This window comes from Bubalus bubalis, chromosome 13 (assembly GCF_019923935.1).
Source record: "Bubalus bubalis isolate 160015118507 breed Murrah chromosome 13, NDDB_SH_1, whole genome shotgun sequence".
NCBI classification, from domain to species: domain Eukaryota; kingdom Metazoa; phylum Chordata; class Mammalia; order Artiodactyla; family Bovidae; genus Bubalus; species Bubalus bubalis.
Window position 1 is genome coordinate 931,696 of NC_059169.1, and position 12,660 is coordinate 944,355.

Below are 12,660 nucleotides of genomic sequence, written 5' to 3' on the forward strand. Positions count from 1 at the left end.
GCATTCGTGATGTGTTTATTTTCAGGTCTCTAGCTATGCCACGCTGTTCGCTCAGGCGTTACCACGCGATGCCCACTCCACGCCCTACTACTACGCCCGGCCTCAGACCTTGCCCCTGAACTACCAGGAGCGCAGCGCCCCATCGGCCCAGAGCTCAGGCAGCCTGGGGAGCAGCGGCATCAGCAGCATCGGCGTGCACACCCTCAACGGCCCGACCCCGCCGCCCCCGTCCCTGCTGCCGGGGTAAGCAGGCAGCTGCGCGGGGCCTCTGCGGTGGAGGCGGGAGCGGCCTGGCTCTCAGCCTGGCGTTCAGTCTTCAGAGCCTCGTGTGTGTCTGGGGTGTCTCGGCCCTGGGTCCCATGTGCTCTGTGGTGGGAGTCCGCCGTCTAAGCACACCCTCCGGGCCGCTCCTGTCTGCGTTGACAGTCGGGTCGGCCGCCTCCTGACCTGGTAACGCACGTGCCGCGGCAGGGCCGGCCCGCAGCAAGGTGTGCGGCGCCTTCGTTGTGGGAACTGGGTTAGGCTCGCACAGCCACCATGAGACAGTGTTTGCACGTGAGCGTCATCCCGCGGTAGTTCTGTCACTGTATTAGTCAAGTGAGATTTTATTAAAGATACTGGAAAATAGAATGTGTGTCCAGACACAGGGATTATAAACAGAGTCTAGGATTTTAGAAAGACAGCATCATATACCCCAAAATTTAATCTCAGACTCATATTCTGGCTGAAAGGGTCTGGCTGAAACAGACTTTCTTTTTTTCGCCTTTAATATAAGTAGTTGAAATAATTATTGTCATGATATTGACAAAAGCTGTATAGAGAACTGTGAATTGAAGTGGTCTTTTAGACTTTTGCTTAAATTCAGAACTATACTCAAAACCATAGTTTGATTCAGTGTCTCCCCTGCCGGGGGTGGAGTGGGGGGAGGGCTGTTTCCGGGTCCTTCTGGAACTCTCTGGTGGGCCGCCCGCGGGCGTCACTGAGCGCCGTCCTGACGGGGGTGGGCCTCTGCCTACGGTTGATGTTGCTGTGTGTTTCACGCGGGCTGCAGATCACACTGTCTGTTTGCATCAAGTGCTGTGAAGGCTGAGAGAGAGGACAGGGCAGGGGCAGTGCCATCGGTTTTTACTCAACATACGTGGGTGGGTTTCCAGGGTAAAGTCAGCAGTGAACCCTAGAGTCTGAGCTGGGAATGCATGTGGGTGTTTGCAGGCAGAGCTGGGTCGGCCGGTGACAGCGCCTGGAGGGCCGTGCAGGAGGCGGGAGGAGCCGGGGGGCCGCGGTCGGGAGGGACGGCCGTGCGGGTCTCGGGCTCACACGGGCCAGTGGCTCAGGGTGGTGACTCAGGAGGCGTGTCTGTAGCGTCTCAGCGACCTCTGTGACTAGCCCGGCGTGCGGACCCAGCAGGCCCCTCCTCTTTTCAGACAGTCTCACCCGGGCCCGGGGACGGGCGACTGTCTCCGGCAGCAGCTGGGCGCCCGTCTGGCGTGGACATTGACTGCAAGCCAGCCTTCCTTACAAACCACTACCTCCAAAGGCGTCCCCAGCGCGGCTTCCCGCAGTGTGACGCGGCCACGGAGAGACGGGGATGCAGGCGGTGAGTGAGGACGGGCTCCGGGTTCTCCAGGGTTTGCAGCCGAGACTGCCCCGCGCGCTGCCTGCTGCGTGGGGGTGCCTGTGCTCAGGGGCCTTGGCGCCCAGCCCCGCCCGTGCTCAGGACTGCCGGGCGCGGCCCTGGGTGTGCGCCCTCCTCCCCAACGACAGGCCAGGCCGGCCTGTTTACCTGGTGTTTGTGGAGGGTCGCCCGTGCTGGCGGCCGTCCCGAGGGCCCCCGGCTGTGCTTGGACGGGGCTTCTCCCACTGGAGCCTCGCCTCTCTGGGCCTTGCCTTCTTGTGATATTGGGTGACAGTTACGTTCTGAGCTGGCCTTTGTTCCAGGGTTTGTGGGGCTCGTAAACCTCTTCTGGTGTGTTAATGCCTTTGCTCTGGTGGGGATGGGGTCAGGCTTACACGCCTGCTGTATAGTCAGTCAGTTTTCTAACACCATATGAAATAATCATCCATTCCTCTGGGACTGATTTGTGCTGTTCCTAGATCATATGTTAAACTCCCACAGATTGCTTTGTCTTTTTAAAAAAGATTTTGGAAGACAAACTATATGATCTCCATATGCTTTTCATAAAATCCTTTTTTTTTTTTAAATATAACTTCATATTCTTTTTCATCTTAAACTCATTTAGCTTTTAAATTTTGTTCTGGTTTCAAATATATTACCTAAAACGAATTGTGTCGTGCAGTTCACCGTACGGAAACCATGTTACAGGTGCCGTGGAGGTCACCGAGGCAGCCCTTGTCAGAGACATCCTGTACGTCTTCCAGGGCATAGACGGCAGGAACGTCAAGATGAGCAGCACTGACAACTGTTACAAAGTGGAGGGAAAGGTACGGGCCCGGACCCGCCGCCTCCCGAGCCAGGGCGGCTGTCCCCGGGGCCGGGCGGGGGCCGCTGGTCTGCCGGTGCTGCTCCGTGACGCGGGTGGTCTGCAGGCGGGGGTCCTGGCCCCCGTGCCGGCTCGTCCTGCGTGCGCACCTCCTCCCTCCTGTGATGCCGGTGCCAGGGCTACCTGACGGACATCCTGTCGGACACTACCTGTCCTGGCATCCGTGCCCTGACACGGGTCCCACGTGAGGCGCTCCTGCCTGGTTTTGCTTCCTCCGGAGCCTGCCTTTCCACAGTCCTTCTGTTGACGGTCTGTCCTTCCGCGTCTCTTGGCTGAGACTCAGGCGGCTGACGTCGCAGACGGAGCTCGCCGCGCCGGGCCCTCCTGGGCACTGGGCCTCCAGCCTGACGCTGCCCGCGACAGGGTGCTGTCTGCGTCCCGGTCTCACTGTCCTCACTTCGGGGACGCTGTGTTAGTGATTTTCAAGTTTCCCGTGTTGAAGCCTAAGAATTACAAACATGAAAGTACAAGTGGTTGGAAAGAAGTAACAATTAAGATCCCAGCAGTAAAAGTATTTTTTAAAGTGTTGACGTGTTTGCTTTTTAGGCAAACCTGAACAAATCCTTGAGGGATACGGCTATGAGGCTGGCCGAGTTGGGGTGGCTGCACAATAAAATCAGAAAGTACACGGACCAGAGAAGCCTGGACCGCTCGTTTGGACTTGTTGGCCAGGTGTGTTCTTGGGAACTTGGGTGGCGCTCACCTCAGGAAGCGCTTCATGTCCTTAGAACCTCATGTGACGTCATCCTGAGGCGGGTTCCTTTTCCATGAAGCAGGTTTGATATGATACACTGTGTCAGCCACGGTTCTCTCAAGAAAATAGAAAACACAGTAAATATCGACACAGGTAACCAAACAGGAAATTTTTTTAATGTTTAATGTTAGGAACACTGACCTGTCCGAGTCACTTTACGTATTTTAATGATTTCCCTTTGATTTAAAATTCTCTCAGTTAAAAAATAAATTTGTTTAATTGAAGGGTAGTTGATTTACAGTGTTGTGTTTCAAGTATATATAAAGGGATTCGGTTATGTATATGTGTTAAGTTGCTTGTGTTGTGTCCGACTCCGCGTGACCCCATGGACTGTAGCCCACCAGGCTGCCCTGTCCATGGGATTTTCCAGGCCAGAACACTGGAGTGGGCTGCCATGCCCTCCTCCGGGGGTCTTCCTGACTGTGCTGCTCACCTGAGACTAACGCAGCATTGTGAATCAGCGGGGCCTCCCTGAGCCAGGTTACAGGTGTGGCTAAAAATACAGCATCAGGGTCTAAAGGAATCACCCTTCAGATTATGAGCAAGGCGCCACGTCTCTGCTGTGTTCCTGCAAAGCCAGCGCTGAGACGACCCCCGACTCCCGTCAGCGTGCGGTGGCGGCTCACCTGCACGAGCGCGTGGACAGAAGCAGGCTCACCTCGGCCCTGAGCTGTGCCTCAGAGAGCCGCCTGCGCAGGTGTGTGGTGGCTGTCCTGAGCGTGGCGACCACATCCGGCCTCTTTCTCCACAGAGCTTCTGTGCGGCCTTGCACCAGGAACTCAAGGAGTACTACCGGTTACTCTCCGTTCTGCACTCCCAGGTAAGCCCTTGTTTGTATTTCATCACGATCTGAAATGTTACAAAATTCCACTCTCCACAATTCCTACATTTCCTCCTACGTAATTGTAAGATTTGGCGGTCCTCTTGGGGGGATTGGGCCCCTGTAGAGCTGTGGGGTGTCCTGGAGTCAGCTTGCGGCTCACTTTCAGGGTCCTGTCCCCCTGAGGCAGACCGCCTGTGTCCTGAAGGAGCTGTCCTCTCCCAGAGGTCCTCTGCCTCGTTGACGTGAGGCTTGCCCCTTCCCCGGGACTTGACGCGGGTCAAGACGTGACGGAGCTCCTGGTGGCTGCACGCAGCTCTTTCGCTCCTGTTTTGCAGCTGCAGTTGGAGGACGATCAGGGTGTGAATTTGGGCTTCGAGAGCAGCTTGACGCTCCGGCGCCTCCTGGTGTGGACCTACGACCCCAAGATAAGACTGAAGACCCTGGCGGCCCTGGTGGACCACTGCCAAGGTCATTCTGCTCAGTTTCAAGGCAGCTCTAGGGAATGTCACTGAGGCTTGTCTCTGTGTCTGCCTTTTATGCATAACAGCCAGAAGGGTGCTACCAAAGACGGACGGATAGACTTGGACTTCCGGGGGGAGCAACCCATGGGCCAGGATTTACACCTGTGGTGCTCAGGGCTCCCTGAGATGAGGTGGGAGGGGGGTCAGGTCTCCTGAGGCCCCCGGGTCACGGGGCTCGTCGGGGCTGCCCTCACTGCGCAGCCTCTCCTAGGCACCCCCGGCCCCGCCCCAGGTCTGGCTCAGCAGCTGTGTCGCACGCCCCCGTGCGCGTCTGCCTGGGCCTCTCCCACCCCCGTCTGGGTCTCGGCACCCTGCTCAGCGTGCGTGCTCTCCTGGCCGGGAACCCCTTGCCCTTTTCGCCTCCCTTTGTCTCTGCGTCTTGGCCTCAGTGTTTGTGTTCACTGTGGCTTCTGTGTCCCCAGGAAGGAAGGGAGGCGAGCTGGCCTCGGCCGTCCACGCCTACACCAAGACGGGGGACCCGTCCATGCGGTCCCTGGTGCAGCACATCCTCAGCCTGGTGTCACACCCCGTCCTGAGCTTCCTGTACCGCTGGATCTACGACGGCGAGCTAGAGGACACACACCACGAGGTGAGGCGGCGGCTCCTCAAGGCGGCGGGGTGCCGGGCACACCCCAAGGTGAGGCGGGCCTGCCGTGTCTCAGAGCAGCCGGGCGCCGGGCGCACCCATGGGCTGGGCCTGTGGTGTCTCAGAGCAGCGGGGTGCTGGGCGCACCCATGGGCCAGGCTTCTGGGCATCTCCTTGGAGCAGCGAGGCGCCGGGCGCACCCACGGGCCAGCCTGTCCTCCCGACACTGCGTCGAGCAGAGCCATGTGTGCTTGGTGGGAAATGGTTCTCCCCGTAACTCAGGAGCCTGGACCATGTCCCTGCTCCTCAGCGCGCTGGTGGCAGAGCTGGGGTCTGGGTGTCCTGCGTCCTGGTCTGTCCTGGAGACAGGCATTGTGTGTTCTGATGCTTCGCATGGTTACTGGTCAGCTGAGCCAGGCTATTTATATGTGTATTTGTATTCTGCACGTTGAAACACTCTTAATTCTGCTAGAAAGCAGCATATTTGTCTGAAAGTCACTGTTACTCAGAGTCGTCCCTGAAACCACAGGCTCCTGACCAGAAGTAGAGAGGGCTCCCCGCTCGACCTTGTCACTGCGTTATGTTAGTAAAGAAGAGGACTAAGTGGAAGTTGTAGCTTTTAACACACAGTAAGCAGTTAAGAAACACGCAGATTCTAGAATAAATGTGGCCCTGACCTTGGAAAAGCCCAGGGGTTGGCAGGTGGGCGTGGGCGGAGCGGCAGTGGGAGGTCCTGGCCCTTGTGGCTGGGCTCCTGGGTTCACTTCGGTTCTCATGGCTGAAACTGCATGTGAGTGATGGAAGCAGACAGGACCGCACGGCCCTGTCCCCTGGTGTGAGCGCACACGGGGCCCCATGCGTGTGCTCTGGGCGCCCAGTCCCTGGTGGGAGCACACTCGGGGCCCCGTGCGTGTGCTCTGGGCGCCCGGTCCCTGGTGGGAGCGCACTCGGGGCCCCGTGCGTGTGCTCTGGGCGCCCGGTCCCTGGTGGGAGCGCACTCGGGGCCCCGTGAGTGTGCTCTGGGCGCCCTGCAGCCCCCGTGGCGTGGCTCCTGTGTGGACACGGCACTTTCCCCGGTGCCTCTGTCTGAGCAGATGGTGTTCTTGTGGTTGTACGTCTCCAGCAGCATGAACGAGGTGCCCGTGCCTTCATGCGCCTCCATGCGGGCATTCACAGCTTCTCTGAGGCCGGTCCTGGGAGGTGGGCTGGCTTGGGGGCAGAGGGTGGTCGCACCCGCAGCTTTGATTTTGTCTCCCGTGCTGGGGACTGTCCCCCACCCACCCTGCACCCCATTGGCTTATCCCCCTTCTGTGCGCTTCACATGACTCGCCATGAACAGGACTGCTTTTCATCTAACCCTGGCCCCGGGCTCATCGCGTGGGCCTCCCAGGCAGCCTTCTTGAGCACCACGTTCCCTGCTGTGGGGACACTCCCCTCTCCTCCTGCTGCTGCACAGTGAGGCCCAACGTCCCGCCTTGGCCGCCTCTGGGTGGGACTGACCTGCCCCCCATGGATGATTTTTCATTCCTTTTCCCTGAAAGAAAAAATTCCAGGTGACCCCTGAGCTTTGCTACTTCTGCAGCAGTATTAAAACTGTCTCTGGGTCCACTAGTTGGGCAAGACTAGAGCCCTGAGGGAATCTTCTGAAAGAGGCATTTCTCCAGAGGAGATGTACAGATGGTCCACAGGCACGTAAAGGGATGCTCAGCATCACTTATGGTTAGAGAAATGCAGACCGAGACCACAGTGAGACGTTACGGCACTTCATGCCTGTCAGGTTGGCCGTCAGGGAATGGCAAATGCTGGCGAGGGAGGGGAAAAGGGAATCTGTGATGGCGATGGGCACTGGCGCAGCCCCTGTGGAGACAGCATAGAGCTTTCTCAACAAATGCCGCTTCTGGGTATTCACCCAACAAGCAGAAACACTCATTTGAAAAGAGGTGCAGGCTGATGTTTGTAGCACTGTTACTTCTAGTTGCTAAAGTGTTGAAGCAGCTTAAGTGTCCCGTCAGCAGGTGGATGAGGAAAGAAGAGGTGAGTCTGCCGTGGAATACTACTCAGCCAGAGAAGAGTGAGATTTTGCCATTTGCAGCAACACGGATGGACTTGGAGGGACATTATGCTAGTAAAATAAGACAGAGAAAGACAGATACCGTATGAATCAGTACTTACATGTGGAATCTAAAAAATACAGCAAACTGATGAGTGTGACGGGAAGGAAGCAGACTTGGACGTGGAGAATAAGATGCAGTATGCAGAAATGAAAGCGCGAGTCTGTTAGGACTGTGACTGAAAAAGGAGAATGTCCTCGGTGCAGTAGCAAAGGAGCTGGAAGCAGTGACTTAGTTTCCTCCTTCGCGTCCTGCGTCCTTTCTGCCGTCAGCCGTTAGGCTGGTCCCCGGGTTGGTGAGGCTGAGGAAGCGGACCGGGCAGCTTCCGAGCGCGGCGGTTCTCAGGGCAGAGCCGCCCCGAGAAGGTCACTCCCCATGGCACTGCTGGGTGGGCCACGCCTGCCCTCTGAGCTGTGTGCCTCAGGCAAGGTGCCTGTGCTCCAGATCTGGGCCCCTGCAGGGCTGGGGTGGATACCCCGGTGGGGGAGAGGCAGTTGTTTGACACAGGAGGGCGGGAAAACTCTGAGTCGGCTTGAACTGAAAATTGAGCGGGGCCCAGAGGTCTGAGAAGAGTCCCTGTGGATTAGCACTGTCCCCACCCACCCTCCATGTGCAGAGCAGAGGCTGTGAATGGAGGACCACCTCGTGTCTTAAGGAAAAAGCTTGTCTCAGCACCCACCCCTTTGTTATAAGAAATGGGGAATAAGTGATTGCGTTTAGAGACAGCTGTCCAAGGTGCCCTTCAAAACAAGTTCTGTGTAAGTGGTGGGTCCCCCTGGATCTGGAGTTCTAGGATTGCTTGTTTTCTGCTGTACAATTAGTGAGCACTTGGCCGGAAGCATCGCTGTGTCGCGTCTTACTGCCTCCTCACTTGCAGTTCTTCGTGGCGTCAGATCCGACCGTGAAGACGGACCGGCTGTGGCATGACAAGTACACGCTGCGCACGTCCATGATCCCGTCCTTCATGACGATGGACCAGTCCCGGAAGGTGGGCTCCCGCGGCTCGGGCGTCCGTGTCTGCCTGCCTTTGCGGACAAGGCCGGTCTGCAGTGAAACACGTCTTGTGGCCTTTTAGGGTTTGCGTTCTTGAGGTGAAGCGTACGTTAATTGCATCAACGTGTATTTGTGTGTGTTTGTTAATAACAGTTTTTTCAGGTCCTGAAATTTCCTTGATACTATCCCCAGTGTTCCTGCTGTTTAATTTTTAGTCAGTAGAAATCTGTGGCTTATGAGTGTCTGTAGAACTTGGATGTGTGATCATTTTGATTCTGAACAAAGGTAACTCCAGGTTGTCTCCCTCTGCCAGGTCCTTCTGATAGGAAAGTCAATCAACTTCCTGTACCAGGTGTGCCACGACCAGACGCCCCCTACAAAGATGATCGCCGTGCCCAGGTCTGCGGAGCCCCTGCAGGATGGTACGAGGGTGACGGTGGCAGGGCGCCTGCTGCTCCATGCTGGGGGTCTCTCCTCACTCGCTCACGTGTCGTCAGGGTTTTTCAGTAGAATCCAGTGTTGACATGTGTTTTCCAAATGGTTTTGGGCTACATGGGTGCAAACCCGCATTAAGAAGCTGCTTGTGTGAATCAGCTCCAGGTGCTCCTCCTCCTCTGTCGGAAGCTGGGGGACACCAGCTGAGGCTCGGCCTCTCTGGGCCCCGTGTGCTGTCCCCCACCTGCCCTGGGTGCTGTCTGGCCTCCCTGCGGCCTGTGATGCCCTGATGTGGCTGCATGCTGACGGCACCTAGCCATCACGCCAACAAGTGTCATGGCCAGGATGCCTGTAACGCGTGCCATCTCGGGTTTATCCTCGACACCATCACGCCTGACCCGCCCCGGGCCCTCTGAACCCGTGTTTCAGTGCGGCCTGGAGTTGGCTCTGTTGTGGAAGGGCTGTGACCTTTAAATCTGTGACGTGGTGAGCAGTGCCCTCTGGGCTCCCCCAGATGGGAACACAGGCGTCTGCTCCATGTCCAGCGTTGGTAGCGTTTTGGGGTCACAGCAGGGGATGCTGGTGACCCCGACAGCTCCCATGGCCTGTTTTGGAGCCACGGGGAGGCATGGGCTGGCACGTGTGCATGTGAGGGGCCGCGGGCGGGCGCGGGCTGGCGTGTGTGCATGTGAGGGGTCGCGGGCTGGCGTGTGTGCATGTGAGGGGCTGTGGGCTGGCGCGTGTGCGTGTGAGGGGCTGTGGGCGGGCACAGGCTGGCACGTGTGCATGTGAGGAGCTGCGGGCGGGGGCGTGTGCGTGTGAGGGGCTGTGGGCGGGCGCGGGCTGGCGCGTGTGCGTGTGAGGGGCCGCGGGCGGGCGTGGGCTGGCGCGTGCGCGTGTGTGCCTCTTGTTCCTCCTCCGTGAAACGTGATCATGTGTGTGTGTGCTTTCCCTTGTCTTCACAGCTGCAGATTTATTCACCGATTTGGAAAATGCGTTTCAGGGGAAAATTGACGCAGCTTATTTTGAGACCAGCAAGTACCTCCTGGACGTCCTGAACAGGAAGTACAGCCTGCTGGACCACATGCAGGCCGTGCGTCGGTACCTGCTGCTCGGCCAGGGGGACTTCATCCGGCACCTGATGGACTTGCTCAAGTAAGACCGTGCCCACGCGCGTGCGGTAGATTTCAGCAGGGCCAGGGGTCTTGAGTTGTTGTTTAAAGAACGAAGGGCGTTAGAGGAACTTTGTCGACTTCTCGTAGAGTCTTGGGAGATAAAGCCTTGTCATGTCGTCATGTTATTCCCTCTAGCTTTGTTTGCCTTGTTCGCAGAGGTTCATGTGCCTGTGACTACAGGCCCCGACGGATGTGTAAGGGGCGCGTTCCCTGCTCTTTTGGCTTAGCTTTGGGTGAAAGTTGTCTGTAGGGCAAATGGGAGCAATCGTGAGTGTTGGGGGGGAGCAGGTGTGAGGGGGTGGGCGGGGATATGGGTGTCTGAACCTTTAGGGCCACGTTACAGATCTCGTCCTCTGGGTGACTTGCCTTCTGCTTGGTTTTAATAATTGGAGCATCTCATCCTTGATATCAAACAAAAGCTTTGTTTCTTCTCAAAGGTGCGTTTCCAGTTTCTAATTTAAAAGGAGGCGCCATCCCTGGCCAGCTTGCCTCAGGTCACCTGAGCGACACTGGGGTTGTTGGTCTCCTCAGCCTTTCCTGCCGACATCCTGCACCCTGAAGGCTGCGGGGCAGTTTCTGCGCACCGCTGGGGAGGGCGGGCTCGGCCAGAGAGCTGTTAGCGTGGTGTGTGGGGACGCAGGTGGCGCTCATCCTCAGGGTCTGCTGGCGGCGCGGCTCTGGGCGTCTGCACGTCCCATTGCTCTGGTTTAGCCGAGGCCTGTCCTCCACGGGGAATCTGCAGGGGGCTGTGCTGCTCCAGGACCGGCTGAAGTTAGGAACTATGTTTGCTAATGTGGCGTGTGTCAGCGTTTTAGGAATCAAAACCCTCAAGACCCAGTTTTAAGCTGAATCAGAATTCATTTTTAAAGGACTCTCTCACTCCCCCGATGCTCGATGGAGTCTCACCGTTGATTCTGTGAAGCTTTTGTGCCCGTGCTGTGTTGTTCCACTTGTCTTTTTAGTTTTTATTATTTGGACTCTATAATTTTAAGTTTCTCCAGAGATTATTGTGAATTCAAGTAACGTTCTATTTTACTTTTATACAAATCTGTGAAGACCAGAGCTTGCCCGTCCAGCTACGACTCTGTACCAGCACAACTTGACTGGAATTCTGGAGACCGCCGTCAGAGCCACCAACGCCCAGTTTGACAGCCCGGAGATCCTCAAGCGACTGGACGTGAGGCTGCTGGAGGTGCCGACGCTGGGCCCCACGCGGGCCCCGGGCAGCGTCCCCACGCGGGTGGACCCTGCTGTCGTGTCTGCTCTGGTCTGGGGGGTGGTCTGGAGGGGGAGGGGTGAATCTGGGCCGGACACGCCCTTCATCCCCGCGCACGCCTGTCACCGTCCAGATGCAGGGCGCCGTGTGGACAGAGGTGCGCGTCTCTGCTCGCGCACAGCTTGCGCTTCACACACTGAGTGGGTTTAGAAACAGGGCTTCGTTTCCTGTGTTCTCGGGGTGTGACCGTGAGGGCCGTGGCCGCGTCAGGGCGGGAGGCCCTGCAGTGGTGTGTGCTCTCGTGCAGGTCTCTCCGGGGGACACCGGCTGGGACGTGTTCAGCCTGGACTACCATGTGGATGGCCCCATCGCCACGGTAAGACCCGCGGGCGGCTTCGAGCTGCTGCTGCTGCTCTGACAGAGATTGCTTCTCTTGGAAGTGATCACTTGGGACCAAGACATACCTGCTGAATGAACACTGCAGCCAGGATCGTGTGTGTGTGTGTGTGAGAGTGTGAGACAGTCAGTGGGTGCTGAAGTGCTCTAATACTTTAAAAATTATTAACAATATGATTTATCCTGTCATAGGTTTCAGCAGGTACTTAATAAATGGATTATTCATTTTGTTCCATTATTCTTAGACTGGAGCGACTAATTTAGGATCATTTGAAGCGAACTATGAAGTGTACTTTAGGGGAGTCGTATTTTCACTACTTAGATAACACTTGGTGTTTATTATTCATTTAAACGACCAAGGGAATGGCTGTGCTGTCGCTTGCGGTGCTTTTACTGGGTTTAAACAGAAGCACTGTCTGCCTGAATGGGAGTGACCACACGGCTCTCCCGCCTCTGTAGTTAGACACCCTCTTCACGCCCAGTCTGTCTTCTGAGACTCGGGTGAATGTCCTTGACCGAGATCCCTCTGGCCTTGCTTGTCGCTTTCCCTCTGAAGTATTGAAGATGGACACCCGTTTCTTCTCATTCTTGGGAGATCCCGTGTTGAGGCACCGCGTCTCCAGCTCTGCAGCGTTTCCCTTGTGGCCTCTGCGGGTGCCGTCCTGGCTGGCCTGCCTGTCCCCAATGGCCCGGCCCGGCCAGGTGGACCATCGGCGCCAAGGCTGGGCTCCCCCTCGGCTGCCAGCTCTGCCGTCCGTCTGCTCTGAGGTGCCAGCTGCCGGGCCATGTTTTTACACTCAGATTCCCAGATCAGAGCTACCGTGTTTTCAATACATAGTTGCTCTCAAGCTTTTATCTTTGGTCATATGCAAATTAGTTTTTCCTCATTAATTTATATCTTTAACAGTTTTAGTAATTTTAGTGTACAAAACCAGATATTTTAACAAGTTGTTGGAAACTGTCATATCATACACCATGTTAATATTGTATATCGATGTGTTTTTTCCGTAGTATAAATGATACCATAGCAAAGCCAGCTGCCTTGATTATCTCACAAAATGTGCCTGGAATCATAGCTGAACTGAACGTGTGCATGTGTGGTTTCCTGACTTGCAGTATCGAGGTTGTGCACTGCGCACCTTGTGCATA

General features: G+C 56.5%; 1 protein-coding gene across 2 annotated transcripts in view; it reads left to right on the plus strand.

Moving 5' to 3' along the window:
* Positions 1 to 12,660, plus strand: part of TUBGCP3 (tubulin gamma complex associated protein 3) — a 36,167-nt gene that overhangs the window by 12,747 nt on the left and 10,760 nt on the right. For both annotated transcript variants that reach the window (XM_025262575.3, XM_025262576.3), the window contains exons 5-16: positions 26 to 243; positions 1,425 to 1,597; positions 2,324 to 2,442; positions 3,048 to 3,173; positions 4,007 to 4,075; positions 4,414 to 4,546; positions 5,022 to 5,188; positions 8,174 to 8,284; positions 8,603 to 8,711; positions 9,690 to 9,879; positions 10,956 to 11,091; positions 11,423 to 11,491. In XM_025262575.3, the coding sequence (XP_025118360.1) occupies positions 26 to 243; positions 1,425 to 1,597; positions 2,324 to 2,442; positions 3,048 to 3,173; positions 4,007 to 4,075; positions 4,414 to 4,546; positions 5,022 to 5,188; positions 8,174 to 8,284; positions 8,603 to 8,711; positions 9,690 to 9,879; positions 10,956 to 11,091; positions 11,423 to 11,491 (1,620 nt within the window). The remainder of the gene's footprint in view (positions 1 to 25; positions 244 to 1,424; positions 1,598 to 2,323; positions 2,443 to 3,047; positions 3,174 to 4,006; positions 4,076 to 4,413; positions 4,547 to 5,021; positions 5,189 to 8,173; positions 8,285 to 8,602; positions 8,712 to 9,689; positions 9,880 to 10,955; positions 11,092 to 11,422; positions 11,492 to 12,660) is intronic.